The sequence below is a fragment of the Nomascus leucogenys genome, chromosome 3, assembly GCF_006542625.1.
Source record: "Nomascus leucogenys isolate Asia chromosome 3, Asia_NLE_v1, whole genome shotgun sequence".
In the NCBI taxonomy this organism is placed as follows: domain Eukaryota; kingdom Metazoa; phylum Chordata; class Mammalia; order Primates; family Hylobatidae; genus Nomascus; species Nomascus leucogenys.
The window spans coordinates 120,017,902-120,036,345 of NC_044383.1; the positions used below are offsets into that span (position 1 = coordinate 120,017,902).

General features: G+C 43.2%; 1 protein-coding gene and 1 long non-coding RNA gene across 5 annotated transcripts; one reads left to right on the forward strand and one right to left on the reverse strand.

The window, feature by feature from the left end:
* Positions 1 to 1,386: 1,386 nt before the first annotated feature.
* On the reverse strand, positions 1,387 to 9,481 carry LOC105739605. Of its 3 annotated transcripts, XR_004029362.1 has the most exons (4): positions 8,366 to 9,481; positions 5,796 to 5,882; positions 5,270 to 5,412; positions 1,387 to 4,339 (listed from the first exon to the last, which is right to left on the reverse strand). It is a non-coding gene; the product is annotated as an uncharacterized LOC105739605 (long non-coding RNA). The 3 variants fall into 3 exon arrangements; XR_001115559.2 differs by having other exon boundaries at positions 5,270 to 5,882; XR_001115558.2 differs by having other exon boundaries at positions 5,270 to 6,112.
* On the forward strand, positions 5,783 to 12,217 carry TCF21 (transcription factor 21). Of its 2 annotated transcripts, XM_003255740.4 has the most exons (3): positions 5,783 to 6,529; positions 8,392 to 8,489; positions 9,834 to 12,217. In XM_003255740.4, the coding sequence occupies exons 1-2, from the start codon at positions 6,080 to 6,082 to the stop codon at positions 8,479 to 8,481; spliced, it is 540 nt and encodes a 179-aa protein (XP_003255788.1). In that variant the 5' UTR covers positions 5,783 to 6,079; the 3' UTR covers positions 8,482 to 8,489; positions 9,834 to 12,217. The 2 variants fall into 2 exon arrangements, with proteins under 2 accessions (XP_003255788.1, XP_003255787.1); XM_003255739.4 differs by lacking the exon at positions 9,834 to 12,217 and having other exon boundaries at positions 5,792 to 6,529; positions 8,392 to 8,936.
* The last annotated feature ends 6,227 nt before the right edge of the window (positions 12,218 to 18,444 follow it).

Genomic DNA, 18,444 nt, shown 5'->3' on the forward strand with positions numbered 1-18,444 from the left:
ATAAAGTTGTTACTAGGGCTAAATTTGTTAAACTGGAAAGGGCTTTACAACAGTGCCTGGTATGTGATAAACAGTAAATGTTAGCTACTGTTTTTTATTATTAGGAAATAAAATAGAATCATGGAACAAAAATATTCTTCATTGGATGCTCATAAAAGTTCTCACATGAAAATGACAGTTGAGCTCAGACCTGAAATCTAAGGGCTCAGCCACGCAGAGGGCCAGACAAAAACATCCAAACTGGAAAACCAGCAAGGCAAGGGTCCTGAGGGAGGCACGGGTGTGGTGTCTTGGAGGACCACAGACGTGGCCGGCGTGATTAAAGGGTAGCAAGCAAACCAGAGTCATGCAAGCCGCAATAGGAAGTGTGGATTTTATATTAAACACAATGAGAAGCTTTAAGAGATTTTAAGCAGGGGAATGACTTGAACCACTTTACTGGCAATAGTTTTTAAGAGGACAAGAATGGAAACAAAAAGACTATTTAAGAGACTGTTATCATCTGAGTGACTTTAGTGACTTGATCCTGTGTTTAGCAGGGGAGATGGTGAGAAGTGGGCAGATTTGGGGATATGTTACTTGAATGAGTGGGCCTCGGATGGCCCATCAGGTTTCTATGGTAGAGATGAGATTTTTATTTTAACAAAGTCCTTCTGGTGATTACATTACTTAAACCATCTTAGACAGGGTTCTAAGCATTATATCCCAGGACAGCTCAAGTCTATCTCATTTTGTATAATTTCGGGATCAATGGTTACATATTCTAAATAGGGAATAACAGAATAGAAGCTTTCTCACATTTACTATGATTATTCAAACAGCAAAAACCATTCATGGCAACGTGACTCAGTGGAAGGAATAATACGAGGCAAATCAGGACACAGGGTCAGTTGGGCAGTACTGTCCCTGATACCTCATTGGAACAGAGTCTGTGATTATTTGCGGCCTCCTTTGTCCTCAGCCCCATCGAATTCTGACAAACTATTACTTCGTGTCTCTATTTTAAACTGCTTCATCGCCTGGAAATATTTCATCTTCCTAAAGTCAGGATTCACACTCAGTACTTTCCTGCTGGTCCTAAGATCTAAACCCTGCAACTTTTGTCTCCTCAAAGCTGAAAGCACCTGCCACCAGGAAATAATCCCAAAGAGGTAATCACCCAAAGGAGCCTTTGATTCCAGTGCCCATACTCTCCCAAGCTGACAGGAAGGAGGCTGACAGCAAGTTGGCCTGTATTGTTTTATGCCCATCAGTAAACTGTATTTAACATATCAGTGCATTACAGAGGTCTCTCATACAACCTAGAAGATTTATTCTTTTTGTGAAAACTTGGGAGGTTTTGCTTTCAAGCTTTATTTTAAGATACAGAATAGTCATCACTCAAGCCAGTTTTTCTAAAACTTTATTACAGGGGAAAGCCTCTGGCATACATTTCTAATACACTATTCATTTCATGTGGCAGCTCTTTCTTTAGTAGTGCCAACAGAAAGGAGAGAAAATACATGAAATGAGAGAATGGAGGCAAAGGTCCCTGCGTGGTACCTGACTCAGGAGTCGCTCAGTCCCTTTCTCTCTCTTTCCTAACACTGACAGGGTCTAATAAAATTATTCTAGTATTAGAAAACTTAGGAGGACATTAAACTGGCTTTGAAAAATTTTTAACTCTCTTTGTCTGCCCGAGTTTTCTCTGGCCCACTTACACCTTAGGGTAAACTCTGACTTTCAAGTGCATAGGCTTGGCTGCTTTCAAAGCTGTATTATGGAACATGTGAAATGCAAGATTAACTCCTGGATTCAAAGAACCGTGCAGAATCTTCCCCTAGACTTTACTGTTGTTATTTGCCAGCCTTAAATCTTAGTAATGTGGCATCTTATCTACAATTCACTGAATTAAATGTGAAAAGAGGGGGTTAGGGTATAGTGAACACGCAGAAGACTTCTGATTACTGAATGGATTTATACCATCCAGGATTTATACCATCTCCCAGCTGATGCCAGGTAAAGGTAGCAGCAACACCCAGCATCACTGTTATTGACCTTCTTAGCTAGCCACCAAGCTCACTAGTGCTGTATTCACTTTGGCTGCCAAAATATAACAGGCCAGCACCACTATAATTCAGAACGAGCAAAGAGAGGTAATGCTCACTTTATGAAATAAAGCTAAAATTTAATGAAACAAAGTCAGATTTTGATAGGCATATAAGTGGGAGATAGACAACAATCAATCAGCAGCAAACCAAGAGTACAGAGATAATTATGTAAAATCAAAAAAGAGGCACCTGGCTGGGCACGGTGGCTCAGGCTTGTAATCCCAGCACTTTGGGAGGCCGAGGTGGGTAGATCAGGAGTTTGAAAGCAGCCTGGCCGAAATGGTGAAACCCCACCTCTACTAAAAATACAAAAATTAGATAGGCATGGTGGCAGGCACCTGTAATTCTAGCTACTCGGGAGGCTGAGGCATGAGAATCTCTTGAATCTGGGAGGCGGAGGTTGCAGTGAGCCTAGATCGTGCTGATGCACTCCAGCTTGGGCGACAGAGCAAGGCTCCATCAAAAAAAGAGAAAAAAAAGGCATCAACTTGCATAGAAAGTTGGCAAATATTTAAAGTGGTGATAGTTACCATCAAATAAAATGAATAAAACATCTAGAGGTGCTAATTAGAAATGAAGAAAAAAGAGAATGGGCAGTTTTGCCGATTTGCCAGCCTGTGTCTCCTGACCAAATGATGAGGAGTAAGAGAAAAGGATTAACATTTAAATTTAAAGGCATATTTTTCCCCTGAGCAAGATTATGTAATGGCATATGAAGTCAGTTCAAAGGAAGCCTGTGGTGTTTTCCTTCTCATAAAAAAGGAAGCAAATTATTCCATCCAAGTGCAACTGAATCAAATCTGAACTTCCTGTAAATGTATCAGTTGATAAACCAGGATTTAAGTTCAAGGGTACATTCCATGCCTAATCTTCATTTTACAGCTTTCAGAGATAAAATTTCCTTAGCACTAAAATCTTTCAAAGATAGTCTTTCTTGCAAAACAAATTGTTAGAAGTGAGCAGCAAATTGGCCAGATGCCTCTGGGGCATAACTGTTTCTTAAAAGTCAGGTAAGAACTTTTAGAAATGATCTCATACTTTCAAATCACTAGTTTTCTATTTCGTGCTTTGGAACAGAAATGGTCAATGTACCAAAAGGGTTAATACAGCTTCTCAAAAGTGCTTCTCTTCTCACAGAATATAGTTTATATTTTGGGAGAATTTGGCACAGCTTAAGTTACAGCTTAACTGATTTGCTCAGTAGAATCCAACAAGAAGTCATTTCCCCCACCCATTTGTCCCTAAGTGTTTATTATTTATTAGCAGGGATAGACACAAAATTTTAAAAGAAAAAAGTATTTTTCGTATGAATATTCTTTTTCCAAGACTTCATATCAAGATACATAAGCAACAGCATTCTTCGACTCTTACTCCCAAACTGGAAGCCATCTTTTACAGAATTTTAGAAACACTCAAAAATTTATTACCATCCCACTAGCCTTGCTCAGCCTAAATGTCTCACTGCAAGATAAATGGACATGGGACTTAATTATTTCTTATATGGCTATGAAGAAAAATAATTGCTAAGCATAAAAACCAGCCTATGACATGAGGCTAGTTTTACATGCTTCCAGAAATTGGTACTTTTAAGTTTCCAACATTGAAAAATATACAGACAACAGAAATCTTTTCAGTGGTACATATTACTGTGATTGTTACTATCTCCCCAGACAGCCTGAGCAGTCCATTAACTAAGGTGTAACAGAGAGCCAGAGCCAAAAAGAAAAAAAAATGGCTCCAACAAGAAAAATCACAGCTTAATAGCCTGTTATGTAGTAAGGCCATAGTTTGGATTTATAATAATTATCACATTCCAGAGCCTAAATTAATTATTTGTAGTTATTTTGCAGATATCTTAGTAGCTACACACACACACACACACACACACATTTCACAAAGTATTGGCCAATGCCCACTTTCACATAGCTCTTTAGTCTAAAAATAACTTTAACTTTCATGTTTTACCAAGACTGAGAAAAGGGAGAGCAAATCAAAGGAAACTAGTTGAGGAATTAGTGGAGAAATTTTTAACAGGCCTGCTGGGTGTTCTCTTACTGCTGTCTTGAACCTCAGATTAAATTATTATACTTTCTGTGTTGTAGTACTGGGTCATTTGTATGTGAAGACAAAGGCAACTTCAACTTGATATTTCTGTCATCCCTGCTATGGGAAGAGTCCTTTTCCTGGTTTATAACATCAATCATTCTCACAATAAATCTTAGGGTGGATGTGGTCATTTAAATCTCCACCTGCACAAACAACAGAAAATAAGAGAGCTCATAAATCTCTACACTGGTGATTAACAAATTTTGGATCCTCAGCGAAGATATTATGGAAGAGGGGTTGCTAATTCATTAATAAAGACTGATTTGCTGACAACCTGTTTAGTTTACAGCATAGGGGGAAAGCAAACAAGACCCTGCTAGCAAAACAAAACGTTAGAGGTTAGTGAATTCCCAGCTGAGCCTAGGATTAGAGATATGATATCTTAATGTAGGAGAAGCCTTCAGACCCTAAGCCAACCACTCAGAAACCACTCTTACATTTTGCTCCAGCCCCTCAACTTCAATGCATACCTGCAAGGGAAGAAAACCTGGCAAAGAAATTGTAAGAGAGATTTATGCCTTCAGTCTCCCTGGTTTCATTGCATCAATTTCATCCAATCCCTAGGTTCTGGTTCCCTGTGCTTTTTCTACCTACTTCCCAGGAGACTTTCTTATTTTCTAGGAAAGATGGTTCGAGCTGGGGTTAAAGATGGAAAAGAACCTTTCTCAAAAGGATAATCTTGCTTTATGTTGCATAATGTCAGCTTCATATGAGGAACACTGGCACCAAAGAGGCTGGAAGAAGACAAAGACAGCAGCATTGAAAGAGACAGTGCATCACAAAAAGTGCCAGGCAAGGTGATGTGTGAGAGCAACTAAGACTCTCAAGGCAATATTAAATGCATTTCTAGAAAAAAAAAAAAAACGAGGGGAAAGTTTCCATTTCTTAGGAAAAGATGGTCAACTAACATAATGTTTTTCACAAACTCAAACTGCCCTCTCATTCCCTACCCACTCCCACTAAGCTTTGTGTGGTTGGGTTTGAGTGTGCAAATCAAGTATGTTTGTGTACACATAGGCAGTCCTTTGATGTCTTGAAAATGACCAGGTGTAGGTGAAATGTTTTATACTTACTTTTCCATCACCATAAAGATTCTAGGAAGCACTTGTCTTCATTTATCCCGGGGAAGGTGGAAGGAAATCTCGGTAAAGCCTTGGAGTCTTATGAGGTGTTGGCAGGATGCGGTTGATACTCCCTGTATTTTAATTCGTGTTTTCTTGGGAGGAGAGAGGGCATGGAGTGTAGGTGGAAGGCCTAGAAAGAGCCAAACGATCTAGTCGTTTTTCTAAAGTTCTCAGTAACAACCAGTTGTGACGTCTTAAGAGGGAAAGAAGGCCTTTTAGAGATGGACAGGACATGCTTCTCCTCGGCCCCGGCCACAGTTGGGAGAAGGTGGCTGGTAAGTACATGATGCAGTTGAGTTGATTTACATTACAAGTTGCAAATCAGAGTCTGTGCATTGAGTTTCCCTCTGGTTGTGAAAGGGGTCTAAGCGCTTTGCTGGGGCCTGGCAGGCCCCTCCCCTGGGCTGCAAGGATCCGCCCCTGTATTCCCCAGATAAATTCCTAGTGTCCACCAAATTCCTCAGCGCTCGCTCACACTCCTTTACGGCCACGACTCTGGGAGTGGGGAAACAGAGAGCCGGTTCCTCTGCTGCAGAAGTCCTCGAGGTTCCTTCTCACAACTCTGCGAAGGGGAAAGCGTTGTGAGACCCAACCAGACCCTAACTCCAGCTCCCAACAGGAGGTGGCTGAGCCACACTCGGGAGGCCTCTTGGTTTCAGGGTCTCTCTCTCTCTCTCACACCCTCTTCCTCTCTCTCTCTCTCTCTCTCTCTCCCTCTTTCTCTCTCTTTCTCTCTCTCCCTCGTCCACACCCCCAAACATGTCCACCGGCTCCCTCAGCGATGTGGAGGACCTTCAAGAGGTGGAAATGTTGGAATGTGACGGGCTGAAAATGGACTCGAACAAGGAATTTGTGACTTCCAACGAGAGCACCGAGGAGAGCTCCAACTGCGAGAATGGGTCTCCCCAGAAGGGCCGCGGCGGCCTGGGCAAGAGGAGGAAGGCGTCCACCAAGAAGAGCCCCCTGAGCGGGGTCAGCCAGGAGGGGAAGCAGGTCCAGCGCAACGCCGCCAACGCGCGAGAGCGGGCCCGCATGCGAGTGCTGAGCAAGGCCTTCTCCAGACTCAAGACCACCCTGCCCTGGGTGCCCCCGGACACCAAGCTCTCCAAGCTGGACACGCTCAGGCTGGCGTCCAGCTACATCGCCCACTTGAGGCAGATCCTGGCTAACGACAAATACGAGAACGGGTACATTCACCCGGTCAACCTGGTGAGTGCCCCCGGGGCTGCAGCTGCAGTCCAGGCGCGCCCGCACTCCCGCCTGCGGTGGGCGCGAGTGCGCGCGGGTCTGGGAGTGGGGGTGCGGGCGCGGCGGTGACTTACACACCTCGGCCACCGCGAGCCTAGAGCCTCCAGGGACCGGAGGCGGGCGGTCTAGACACGGCCCTCGCTCTCTGCCCTACCAGCCCCCGGAGCGGGAGTGATTTATGCGAGGGTTTGACGTGGCAGCCCAATTAAAGGTTTGCAAGTGTATTGAGTTGGCACAGAGGAGGGATCCCCCGCGCCCGCTCCATCGCCATCCTCCCTGGGGTGCAGTGGCTGCTGCGGAACTGAGAACACTGACAAGACGCTGCGAGCGGAGAGGCGTTTTGTTAATCCTTTTTTCTTCTTTTAGCAGAGAGTGGAGCTTGAGTTTCCTTTCCTTGTAAATAAAAACACCCAACTCTGTTTCTTTCACAAGCATATTTAGGACCATTGGATAAGGACACATGTATGCCCCCCTAAATTGTCCATGTAAGCCCCCAACCACTTAAATATTCTGTGCTTCTCCTGTAAGTGGATTAATATTTTTAAATCCTAGAAGTTCTAGTAATGATCAGCAAAATCAGTAAATCCTCACCAGTATGAGTGTAACAAATACAAAAATAGGTCACTCTCATCCAAGATTTAAGAAATGTTACCTTTTATCTTAAAAAGTAATGCCCATTGAGCCTAACTTTTTAATAAAAAAAACTGATAATCATTGTATCTACTTTTTTCTCAAATGTATCTTACTGTTTAAGAAATATATATTAATTTTTTTATTTGATTTTATTTTAAAACTTCTAGGATCTAAAGAAAAACAATAACAACAACTTACTAGGACTTCTGTTTGTATACGATAAGAATGAGAGATTTTTCCTCTTAAAAGGCAAGTCTTATCAGCCAGCACTAGAGCAGTAGTGAGAGAGGTCTGAATTGTCTTCTCACCGAACTGGTTTCTGGAATTGCTGGAGAAGAAGATGCAAACCCACATTTTGCCATGAAAAATGTTTTCCCTCCAATTGAAAGTTTGGGTTTTTTTTTTTTCCAATGAGCAAATAGCTTTTTAAAATCTTCACCTAAAATGAAAGTGTTGCCTCGAATATTTACAATTGCTACTCTCTTCATCTTTGAATAAGAAACTTAAATGAGCTTTATTATAAAACAGCCAGGAGAAAGGAAGAGAAAGCATGCTTTCTCAGTCCAGCACGAAGACGATCTTAAATTAAAAGTCAATGTAGTTTTTTTAGCATTTTTTTTCCTTAAGAGGTGGTGATTAATTTAGAAGCTGTAGTCAAAGCCGGTGTTTGCGATGGAAGAAACGAAAGTCGGACTAGGGAAATAGGTGGCGATGAAAGGCAATGAAAGCGACAGGGCCCTGAAACCCGACCACGGCCTCAGAAGGAGGCCAGGAGGGCGCTTCGCCCCAAACTCGGTGCCCAGCAGGCACAGGGTCGTTCTGGGCTTTCCCGCTCAGACTGCTAGAGCGTCTGCCTCCAGGCAGTGCCACAGCACCACCCACTCTCAGCTTGCCCAGGGCTTCCTGCATTGAGTCTCACAAGGAACCCAGTATGAGCCCTTTTGGCTCTCGTTCTAAAAGACCACCACCAGCACCACCACCACCTCTGAGCCGTGACTTGGCGCCAAGGCAGCTATTTGCTTCATGCAGCCGCGGGGTGCGCTAGGACCGGGAGTTAATTGCAGAGATAACCGGTCTCTCCAGCGCACCGCCTGCCCCCACCGCCCCCCTTCCTTTCATCTCAGGCCCCGAGTCCACCCCACCCCCTCCGCCACGGCCACTTACCTCCTCCACCTTCTTCTTTCCCGCAGACGTGGCCCTTTATGGTGGCCGGGAAACCCGAGAGTGACCTGAAAGAAGTGGTGACCGCGAGCCGCTTATGTGGAACCACCGCGTCCTGACCTTGGAGGTGCAAGTCTGGGAAAGGCGCGCTCCCGGGAGGAGCGGGCCCCGGGAAGGCGACCCCTGCCCTTCGTGCTCTCTGTCTCTGCTTCCCCCTCGCAATGCTCCTCTCTCTGTCCCACCCCGCGAGAACACTTTACAACGACGAGGAGATTCGTTTCCAAACCAGAGGAGATCAATTGTACTTACAAAGATTCCCATCTATTTAACTTTATTAACTTCTACCGTGAATGACTCTGCAAGCCTTGCTGGTCCAAGTGCAATATGTAATTATAAATATATAAATAGATAAGAGCCTATCAATGTATCTTTTGTACAATATGTTGTAAAATGTAGATCATAGGATAGCTGACTTTGACAGTCACATTTATAAAGTAATTCACTTAAAGATATATATTTTTTTCAAACCAGTTTTGCTACTTTTGAAAATAAATCTTTCTTTATATTGCTAAAAGCTCTGATATTCGGTGTGATTTTTAAAAATATTTGGAATAAGAAAGTGGGAAACTATGGGGAAGCTTGACAATGAAAATGGTTCTTTTAAACCTCAATCTAAACTTCTAGAGATAGAAGAAAATTGCATATGAGTTTCATAATGAAGATGCAGATTATGTTTTATACTGAAACCTTAAAAAAGAAATATGTCGGTTACTTTTAAGGCTAATAGAAATTATATAACTGTAAACAAAGAATGGGCAGTATTAAAGTTATCCACAGTTACACAGTACAAGAGTAAAACGCACCAGAAAAAGGAAATCCAATTTTCATGGATTCCACAGTATGACTGCTGACACGGGCGAGAAAGTAAACTCCACCTTTTGTCACCTTCCAGGTGTGGGCATAGCTGCGAACTAGTGAAGAAATAATAGAAGCTATGAAAGATGTAAATTCCATAACCCTTAGGGTGTGTTTCAGGATTTTCAAAGCTCTGCAGCATACCTTATCTACATTTCTTATTAATAATCCATTAATTAATTCTAACAATAAACCCGCATGCCTGCCTTTTGGTTGCGGTTAGCGGGTGCGTTTAGCTCCCGCCACGACTTCCGGCAGACTGGGTTTAATTTAAACATTTTCCAGGCTACGGAACAGCTCCTAGGGGAAGATTAAGTTGAGATAAACAGAGAAGCAAGGCCGAGGAGCCTGGGACCCGGCTCCCTCACTGCCCCAGCGCAGCCCGCGGCGGCCGATGCGCCAGATGCCACCGGGGCTGTTTAATGTTCGGGGTTATGACCGCAGTGTTTACAAGACGTCTTCGGTTATTTATACTGTTATTCCTCGCAGAGAGCCTTGAAACTTCCGCTTCATTTGCTCTTTCTTTTCGATTTTTTACCCGTTTTTCTCGGCTTAGTTTGGTACCTGGAACGAGAGCTTCTCCGCCCTTCCACCAATCCCACAGGCCGCTTCGCGGGTGGAGCCCTCTGCCTGGCCATGGAGGAAGGATCCCGCTAGGCTGGTCCCGACTGGAGAAGCTGCTCTGCCAGGTGTGCTCTCTGTCAGTGATAGTGACCTCATTACCAAGGGGTGGCGACCACATTACTAAGCGCAATTCCCCATTCTCCAAGGGCTGAGAACTTCGGTGACTTCATCCACCTGTCTATTTGCACATGGAGGACTTTTCAAGATGTCAGGATACCCTTCCATCACCCCACCACCGCCACCCCAACTTGACTTTCAAGAACACATTTCAAGCTCTGGCCAGAGTCCCGTTCCTCAAATTCATGTGTTCTGTCCTTTCTACCAGAGGGATAGAGCCCATGCCTCTACCTATCCAGAGTTCAAATCAAAGAGTCCCCAGTGTGATTCAATTGTTTGCCTTTCACGTTTCGCAAATTTTCCAATCTCCCACTCACGTTTTTACAAAACAAATGCTCTAAATTCTGAGGATTCCATGCAGGCCGTCCATAGAGAAATAACTTTTTCTTGCACATTCCCTTACAACCCCAATCTATACATGGATTTTTAGAAAGTCTTCATGGCTATCTATAGTTCCCTACCAATAATTTGAAGCCTTTGCTTTAGGCAGGAGGCATGTGGCTATGAATAGGGAACACGTAGATTTGACCCTGGTTCTGCACCCAACTAGCTGTTTCTTGAAAGAGCCTGGATCCTCAGTTTTCCCATCTCTGCAAGCAGGGATAAAGGTAATGAGAATGATAATAATCATTATATGCAGACCTTCCTCTTTCATCTTACAGAGCCTTAGTGGGGCTCAAATGAGATTATATCTGTAAAATCCCTTGGTAAAGCAAAGGCTCCGTGAAAATGTCAGTTACTTCTACTAAGTGGCGGGTAGTGAGTTATCTGTGCCTAGATCCAAACTGAAAGTGTCTCAGGCAGGAAGCTCCAAGGGGTGTGTGTTTATAGCATCCAGGCAATGATTTTTTCTTTTCCCACGAACTAAAATACCTCTTTTTGGTATCTATTGACTCTTTCTCTCTCTCTTTCTGTCTCTCTTTCACCTTGCACCTCTCTCCAGTGCTCTCTAAATTTGTCCAGAACTTTCTTTTTCCTAGAAATCCAGAGAGCAAAGTCAGAGCCTGGCACCTGCAGATAGGATGACATTGGTGTCTGATGGTGAGGCTGCCCAGCCCCATCAGGAGCCTCAGCCAAGGAGGGGCCTGGGCATACTCAGGTCCCCATGGTTGTCCATTGAATGGAGTGAGGATCGAGGTAGGAATGACTGGGTGGTGGCTGCCACTAGCCCAGGAACATGACAACGTGACCGCACCACACATGCCTCCAACACACACCCACAGTCTAAACATCTCTCCTTCTCAGTGGGCCTTTCTCCCATTCCAGATCATCAGCACACCCACACCCACCATAGGTCTCTCTCCTCTGGTCTTCCCAGAAGGGTAAAACTCCCAGCCTACCCTGCTCCAGCTCCAGCCCAGGTAGTTGGTGTGTCTCAATTTGAATAGGGGGTGGGTAGCTTCATAGAAAGAATGGGGAACTCCCTTGGCCTCAAGCCAGTATAGTTTGGAGGTTGGGGGTCGGGGGTGTTAAGAGTGGGGAGTATCCTGCCTATGACCTCTAGGTTATGAAAACTATCTTAGAAGGTGCTTTTAGAAAGAACCAGGAGGACAACCAAAGCAGCTTACAGACGCCTGAACGGAGAATGAAGTGTTTCAAGTAAGCGAGTCTGCAAGTTCTCAGAAGCAGACAGATATCCAATCTGGACTGCAGCCAGGGAAGTCCTCTCTCTCTCTCTCTCTCTCTCTCTCTCTCTCTCTCTCTCATTGCTTGTATGACTTCACAAGCAACTCAGGATCATTCTAGCAGGCTTTCCCACTGTCAAACAGAGACTTCATTCTAAAAAGAGAAGCGATAAACAGAGCTCCAGCTCCGCTGGCTCTATATATTTACTGATTAGTGGAAAACACTGACCAAGGAGACTTTTAAGCCAGTGGTTCTTCAGAATCACCTAGACGCCTCCACCCTCCAGAGATCCTGAGTCCAGAGTCTGAAGTGGGGACCCAGGTGATGCCATTGCTGCTGGTCCCAGGACCACTTTTTAACAATCAATGTTTTCAGATGTCTCATGACGAACACTACTTAATGCAGTGGGAAAGAAAATATTTCAGAGGAGAATTTTTTCTTAAAGAAGCTGCATATTCTGGACTCTAGTTTAATTCACTCCAGGATGGCACGCAATGGATTCCTAATTCTTAAATGCCATTCAGTCTGGACTTCAAAGCACTTGTCTTCAGAAAATAAAAGATTTGTTCCACCCGGGTGTGTGGACATGGATGCGCTCATCCTGTGTTCTCAGACAGATTTCAGTCATTAGATGATGTTTTTAAGTCCTGAGTGGATTAAAGCCAGACTTCCGTTGGCTCCGTTGCGACCTCTAAGGGAGAGAGAAATCTGGGCGCCCTGGAATCACGTCCCCTGCAAGAGAGTCCCTTGGTCCATTCTCGGGCCAGAAAAAAATCTCCCCATCACTCCAGTGCGAGTGGTTGGCCTTGCTCTGGTCCGGCACTGTATGCGTTGGGAAGTCGGCCTGGAGTTGGAGTTGCAGGGACGCCAGGGCTGGTGGCGAGCGCAGCAGGATTGCGTGGAGAGCTCGCGGCCAGCGGGGAGCTGAGCGCAAACGCGGAGGACGGAAGCAGCCTCTGAGGCTTCCCCGCCCGGGAGAAGAGTTTTTGCAAGTAGGCGAGACGGGGAAGGAGTTCTGAGCCTCAGTCCGCACAGCCTCCTTTCCGTCCCTTTCCGGGTGCAATCTGCGGGCCAGCGGGTGCGTGTCCCGCTGCAGATCCGCTGGCTCAGGGATGAGGCGCAGGGCAGGTTCTGGGTTACGTCCCCACACCGCGGGGAACCCAGGTGCGAGCGGGGCACAGCTGGCCTGCCAACATCCTTTTTTAGCTTTGCATCCTTCGCTCCAAATGCTGGCTCTGTCCTTGGAAACTCGCTGGTTGCCAGCAGTATTCTTCAGAGTCCGCCGGGCTTCCTTCAGGCGTTTAGAGGAACACGCCTTTGATCTTTGGGTCTGGGCAGGCTGTGCGGGCCCACCCTCCTTCCAGTTCACCAAAAGATTAACCACCTCCAAGGACTATTTAAAAGCCCCTTTCAGGGCCGAACGCGGAGAAAGAGTGGGAAAAGGAGGAGAGAGCCTTCTAAGGTGCCCCAGAGTGATGAGAACAGACTTCTCAAAAACAATGTCAGGTGGTCTTTTGTACCCAGCACTCAGTGTAGTGCCTGACACCTCAATAAATGTTGAATCATGAAAGAATCATTAACTCTTTGAGGCTATAAGATAGATAAGATAGAGAGTAATGGGGCAAAGTGGCAGTGGGCTGTTGTGGTTAAATTGAACTTGAATTTGAACCTCTTACCTTGAAGTCTGGGCGCACATTTGAGAAAAGAATAAAGCAAGTAGGTATGATGGGACTGGGTGAAATCAGGTGGTGGTGGATTGTTTGCAGCACTCATGAAATATGCTCTCTCCTTTTCCAGTAAAATATATTATTAGATGTTAATTTACATGGCCCGTAGACTAGAATCATTAGTTTAAAATGTGCTTTGATAATGAAAATGATTTGAGACACTAAGCAGTTCATATGACCTTGTTTTAAAATTAATCCAGTTGGTGATGAGGAAGTAATGTATTGCTTTTCACAGATGTAGGTGAGACACTGGTATAGTGGAAAGAGATTTTGACTGAGTCCTTGGACAAGATACTAGACCTTTCAGGACCTTGGTTCTTCCATCTCTTTAAAATGGGTATAATAATGACCACTTTTGTGAGATAATGTGTAATTGGACAATGCCTGGAGCATACTATTATTGGGTTCAAGCGATTCTTCTGCCTCAGCCCCCCAAGTAGCTCAGATTATAGGCATCCACTACCACGCCCAGCTCATTTTGTATTTTTAGTAGAAACGGGGTTTCACCATGTTGGCCAGGCTGGTCTCGAACTCCTGACCTCAGGTGATCCACCCACCTCGGCCTCCCAAAGTGCTGGGATTACAGGTGTGAGCCACTGCACCCAGTCTTTTTTTTTTTTTCTTAACAATCATACTTATCCTCCCTAAAAGAAAAACTCTCCCTTTCTGTACAGTCACAACACTTCTGACACCAAATGTGTGGAGTTTTCCCCCATACAAATGGATTCTCTGATTCTCTATGGACACCAACTGGGTGTCCTACAATTCAATTCTGATGCTAACTCCTTGCTAATTTGCTATAACAGCTCACAAACACTTTTTTACAGTTACTAGTTTATTATAAAGGATATCACAAAGGGCACAGATGAACTAGTTTATTATTTACAGTTACTAGTTTATTACCAAGAATAGCTTATTATAAAGGATATTGCAACGGATACAGATGAATAGCCAGATGAAGAAGTATATAGAGCGAGGTTTTAAAGGGTCCTGAGCATGAGATCTTCTATTCCCATGGAGGCAGAGTGTCTCAACCTCCCAGTAAGCAGATGTGTTCACCAACCCAAAAGCTCTCTGAGCCTTGTTGTTTAGGGGTTTTGTGGAGATCCCATTACATAGTCATGATTGATTAAACAATTGGCCATAAGGGATTGAACTCAAATTTCCAGCCCCTTTTCCCTCCCTGGAGGGAAATCCCATTTCTACTAAAAATACAAAATGAGCTGGGCGTGGTAGTGGATGCCTATAATCTGAGCTACTTGGGAGGCTGAGGCAGAAGAATTGCTTGAACCCAATGAAGTGGGGCTGAAAATGCCAACCCTCTAATCACAAGGCTGGTTCCTCAGGCAACCAGCCGCTATACCATAGCTGTCTATAGACCATGCAGTGATTCCAGCCACCAGCCATCTCATTAGCATCCAAAAAAAAAAAAAATTCTTATCACTCAGGAGATTCCAAGGGTCTTAGAAGCTCTTGTGCCAAGAACCAGGACAGAGACCAAATCTATATTTTATGTTATATCACCAAATAATATTCCCCTTGATTAAAAGAAATCTAAGACATCTCTAAACCCAGGAGAATTTTTTAAAACTAACTGGGTCATATAGTTACAAGTAATAAAAATCCATACAAACTAGCTCAAATAAAAAGGAGAATTAGGTATTGTAAAGATAGTCCAGAGAATCTGGCTGACATCTCCTGGCAGAAAATAAATTGTAACTAGGACTTAGGGAATATCCCCTGGGAAACTGAAAAGTTAGGAGTGAAACTCTCTCCTCTCTGGAGCTGGAGCTCTCTGGGCCCTTGTCTCTGTTTTCTCTGCTAGTCTTCTGCATTTTGTCCTCTGCAACCTAATTTTCTTGCTGACTCACTTTCAACTGCTTCTGAACTATCTATTTCACATAGGTTTGGTTTATTAAGTTGCTGACTATGGCCCCAATTCTACAAGAACTGAATTCACTTGCAAACTCCACTATCCAAAGCTTACATCTGCATATCTTTTGAATTTGAATTTTCAAGATAGAGACCACTATTGTCTTCTTCTAGAAGGCTCTGGTTAGATTCTCCAGGCAGTTGTATGCCTCTTATCCCATCAGCTGTAGTTGGCTGGAGATGGGTTGGCTGTTGGCTGGGGCAGCTTTTTGCAATGGAGGCTTTGAATGCAACAAGAATCCCAACATCATATAATGCCATAATGGCTGGGGTGTCTACATATGGACCACCTGGGTTTATTCTGCTACTCCAATGGGGAGCAACATGGTTTTGGAAAAAGGCCATGTTCTCAGGTCTTATTGTGTCTATGATGTGGGGAAGGAGCAGAGATAACAACAACAAAACAAATTCATATAACCTAAATGATCTATTTTATGGACTAGAACAATTTTATTGAGGAAATCACTAGCACTTTTTAGCCAGTAAAATGTTATTATAAGGCACAATTGAGAAATACCAGCACAGACTCAGCTTTCTTAATTTTTTTCATCCATTTGCATTCATGAAGCACATTTATAGAGGCTATCATATTTCATCTTCAAAACAACCCTGACCCGACCCAGTATTTACAGTTACTAGTTTATTATAAAGGATATCACAAAGGACACAGATGAACTAGTTTACTATTTACAGTTACTGGTTTATTACCAAGAATAGCTTATTATAAAGGATATTGCAATGGATACAGATGAAGAGCCAGATGAAGAAGTATATTGAGCGAGGTATTATTATCCTCACTTTTTTTCATAGGGCAACTGAAACTCAGAGATGGAAAATAAATTGCCAAGAGCTATATAGTGAAAAAGTGGCAGAAAGCTGAGTAAAGAATTCTTTTATTTTGTTGAAACTGCCTTGAATGTAGGAGGGTCCCAGAATAAAAGAAATTTTAAAAACTGTAGCCATACAAAGGAAAGAAATACTTCCAATAAAAGCATGACATAAGGCCTTTTTAAAATTAGAATTTGTATTTTATACTTACTTAAGGATCTCTTTTAGACTTATTTATAATTTCATTTTAATCCTATATTGCCATTAAGGATACATAAAAGGAAATTATAAGCAAAATAAACTAGTTAAAATATTCCAAAAATTATTTTATATTCAGAGCCTAATTCATTCTGAACCATTTAGTCAATCCCAGTCATGAAAGTCTTGTGATTTTTTATTACGTAACAGTTTTTGTCATAAAAGAAACCATCCTCAAACCCAGTGGCTTAAAAGCAATAAGCTTTAGTTGTTAGGAATCTTTGAGTTAGTTAAGAGGCTCTGCTGATCTGAGCTGAGCTCTGCTGTTCTTGCTGGGGCTTGCCCATACATTTTTGGCTGGCTGTCTATTTGGCTAGGAGCTAGCTGGTCAAGAATGGCCTCACTCACATGCCTGGTGCCTGGCCGGTTATTGGCTAGGGTATGAGGAAAACTGAACCATGCATCTTTTTTTTTTTTTTTTTTTTTTTAGACAGGGTCTGGCTCTGTCACCCAGGCTGGAGTGTAGTGGAACAAACTTGGCTCACTGCAACCTCCACCTCCCATGCTCAAGCGATCCTCCCACCTTAGCCTCCCAAGTAGCTGAGACTACAGGTGCATACCACCACACCCAGCTTGTTTTCTTTTTTAGTAGAGACAGGGTTCCACCATGTTGCCCAGGCTGGTCTCAAACTCTTGACCTCAAGCAACTCGCCTAGCTTGGCCTCCCAAAGTGCTTGGATTACAGGCGTGAGCCACTGGGCCCAGCTAAACCATGCATCTCTAATCATCTCATAGGCTAGTTTGTTCTCGTAGCAACTAGGGAGGGAACAGAAAGTCATAAGGCCTGTTGGACTTAGGTTTAGAACAGGTATAAGTGCCACTTCTGCTGTATTCTATTGGCTAAAGCCAGTCACAAGGGCATCCCAGATTCAAAAGATAGGGAAATAAATTTTACCTTTCAATGGAAGAAACCACAAACGCACTTTGCTTAGAACATGGAGACTGTGTAAGTGTGGAAATTTAGAACCATTTTTATAATTAATCTACCACACAGAAGTTTTTTTAAAAGATTCTTTGGCCCTTCTGAATAATTTTCCACTTTGAAATGACAATATCTAGTGATTTACCACCCAATTTTATCTTCTGGTTTATTAAGAACATTTCTTAGAAGAGTTCTCTGTTATCTCTGTAATTTTCTTCCAAGCAACTGATACCCATTCTATAGTTTTAATATTGACTCTTTCTTGATATTTTTGTCAGGGAGCATAATAAAAATACCAACATAAATTAGTCACACCAAGCTTTCTTTTACTTATTCTTACAAATTTGGAGGTTTTCCTAACCCTAGTTGCATTGTTTGGCCTGTGTAGTGGGCTAAATGGTGGCCTCAAAGAAATCAGATTCTAATCCCTGGAAACCGTAAATGTTACCTTAATTGGAAAAAGGGTCTTTGCAGATACGATTAACAATTTTGAGATGGAGAGATTATCCTTGGTTATTTGGGTAGGCCCTAAATGCCATCCCAAGTGTCCTTATAAGAGAAAGGGAGAGGGGGATTTGATACACAGAAGAGAAAATGGTGATGCGAAGACAGAAGTAGAGATTTAAATGATGCAGCCACAAGCTAAGGACGAGTAGCAGCCACCAGAAACCAGAAGAGGCAAGGAAGAGATTGTCCCCTAAATCCTCCAAGGGAGCATGGCTCTGTCTACACCTTGATTTCAACCCAACGAAACTGTCGTTGAACTTCCAGCTTGCAGAACTAAGAGAAAAGTAAATTATTGTCAGTTGAAGGCACTAAGTTTGTAGTAATTTATTAAGGCAGCCACAGGAAACTAATACAGGCTGTGTTAGGCAATCCTTTGCATGTACCTCAGTAACCAAATATCACAGGATCATCTACTTATTGTTTACTTTTTTTCTTATGCCCCCAAAAAGCACTTGGATGTTAATTTGTAAGAAAATATGGAATTATGGATATTCTTCCAATGGCAAATGCCTTTGTTACTACACATTACTTCTCTATTTCCATTACTTTCTATGCATAAAATAACATTTTTTCAATATGGAATCAGAGCATAATCTTTGTAAAGACATTCTTTAACTGCAGTTGAA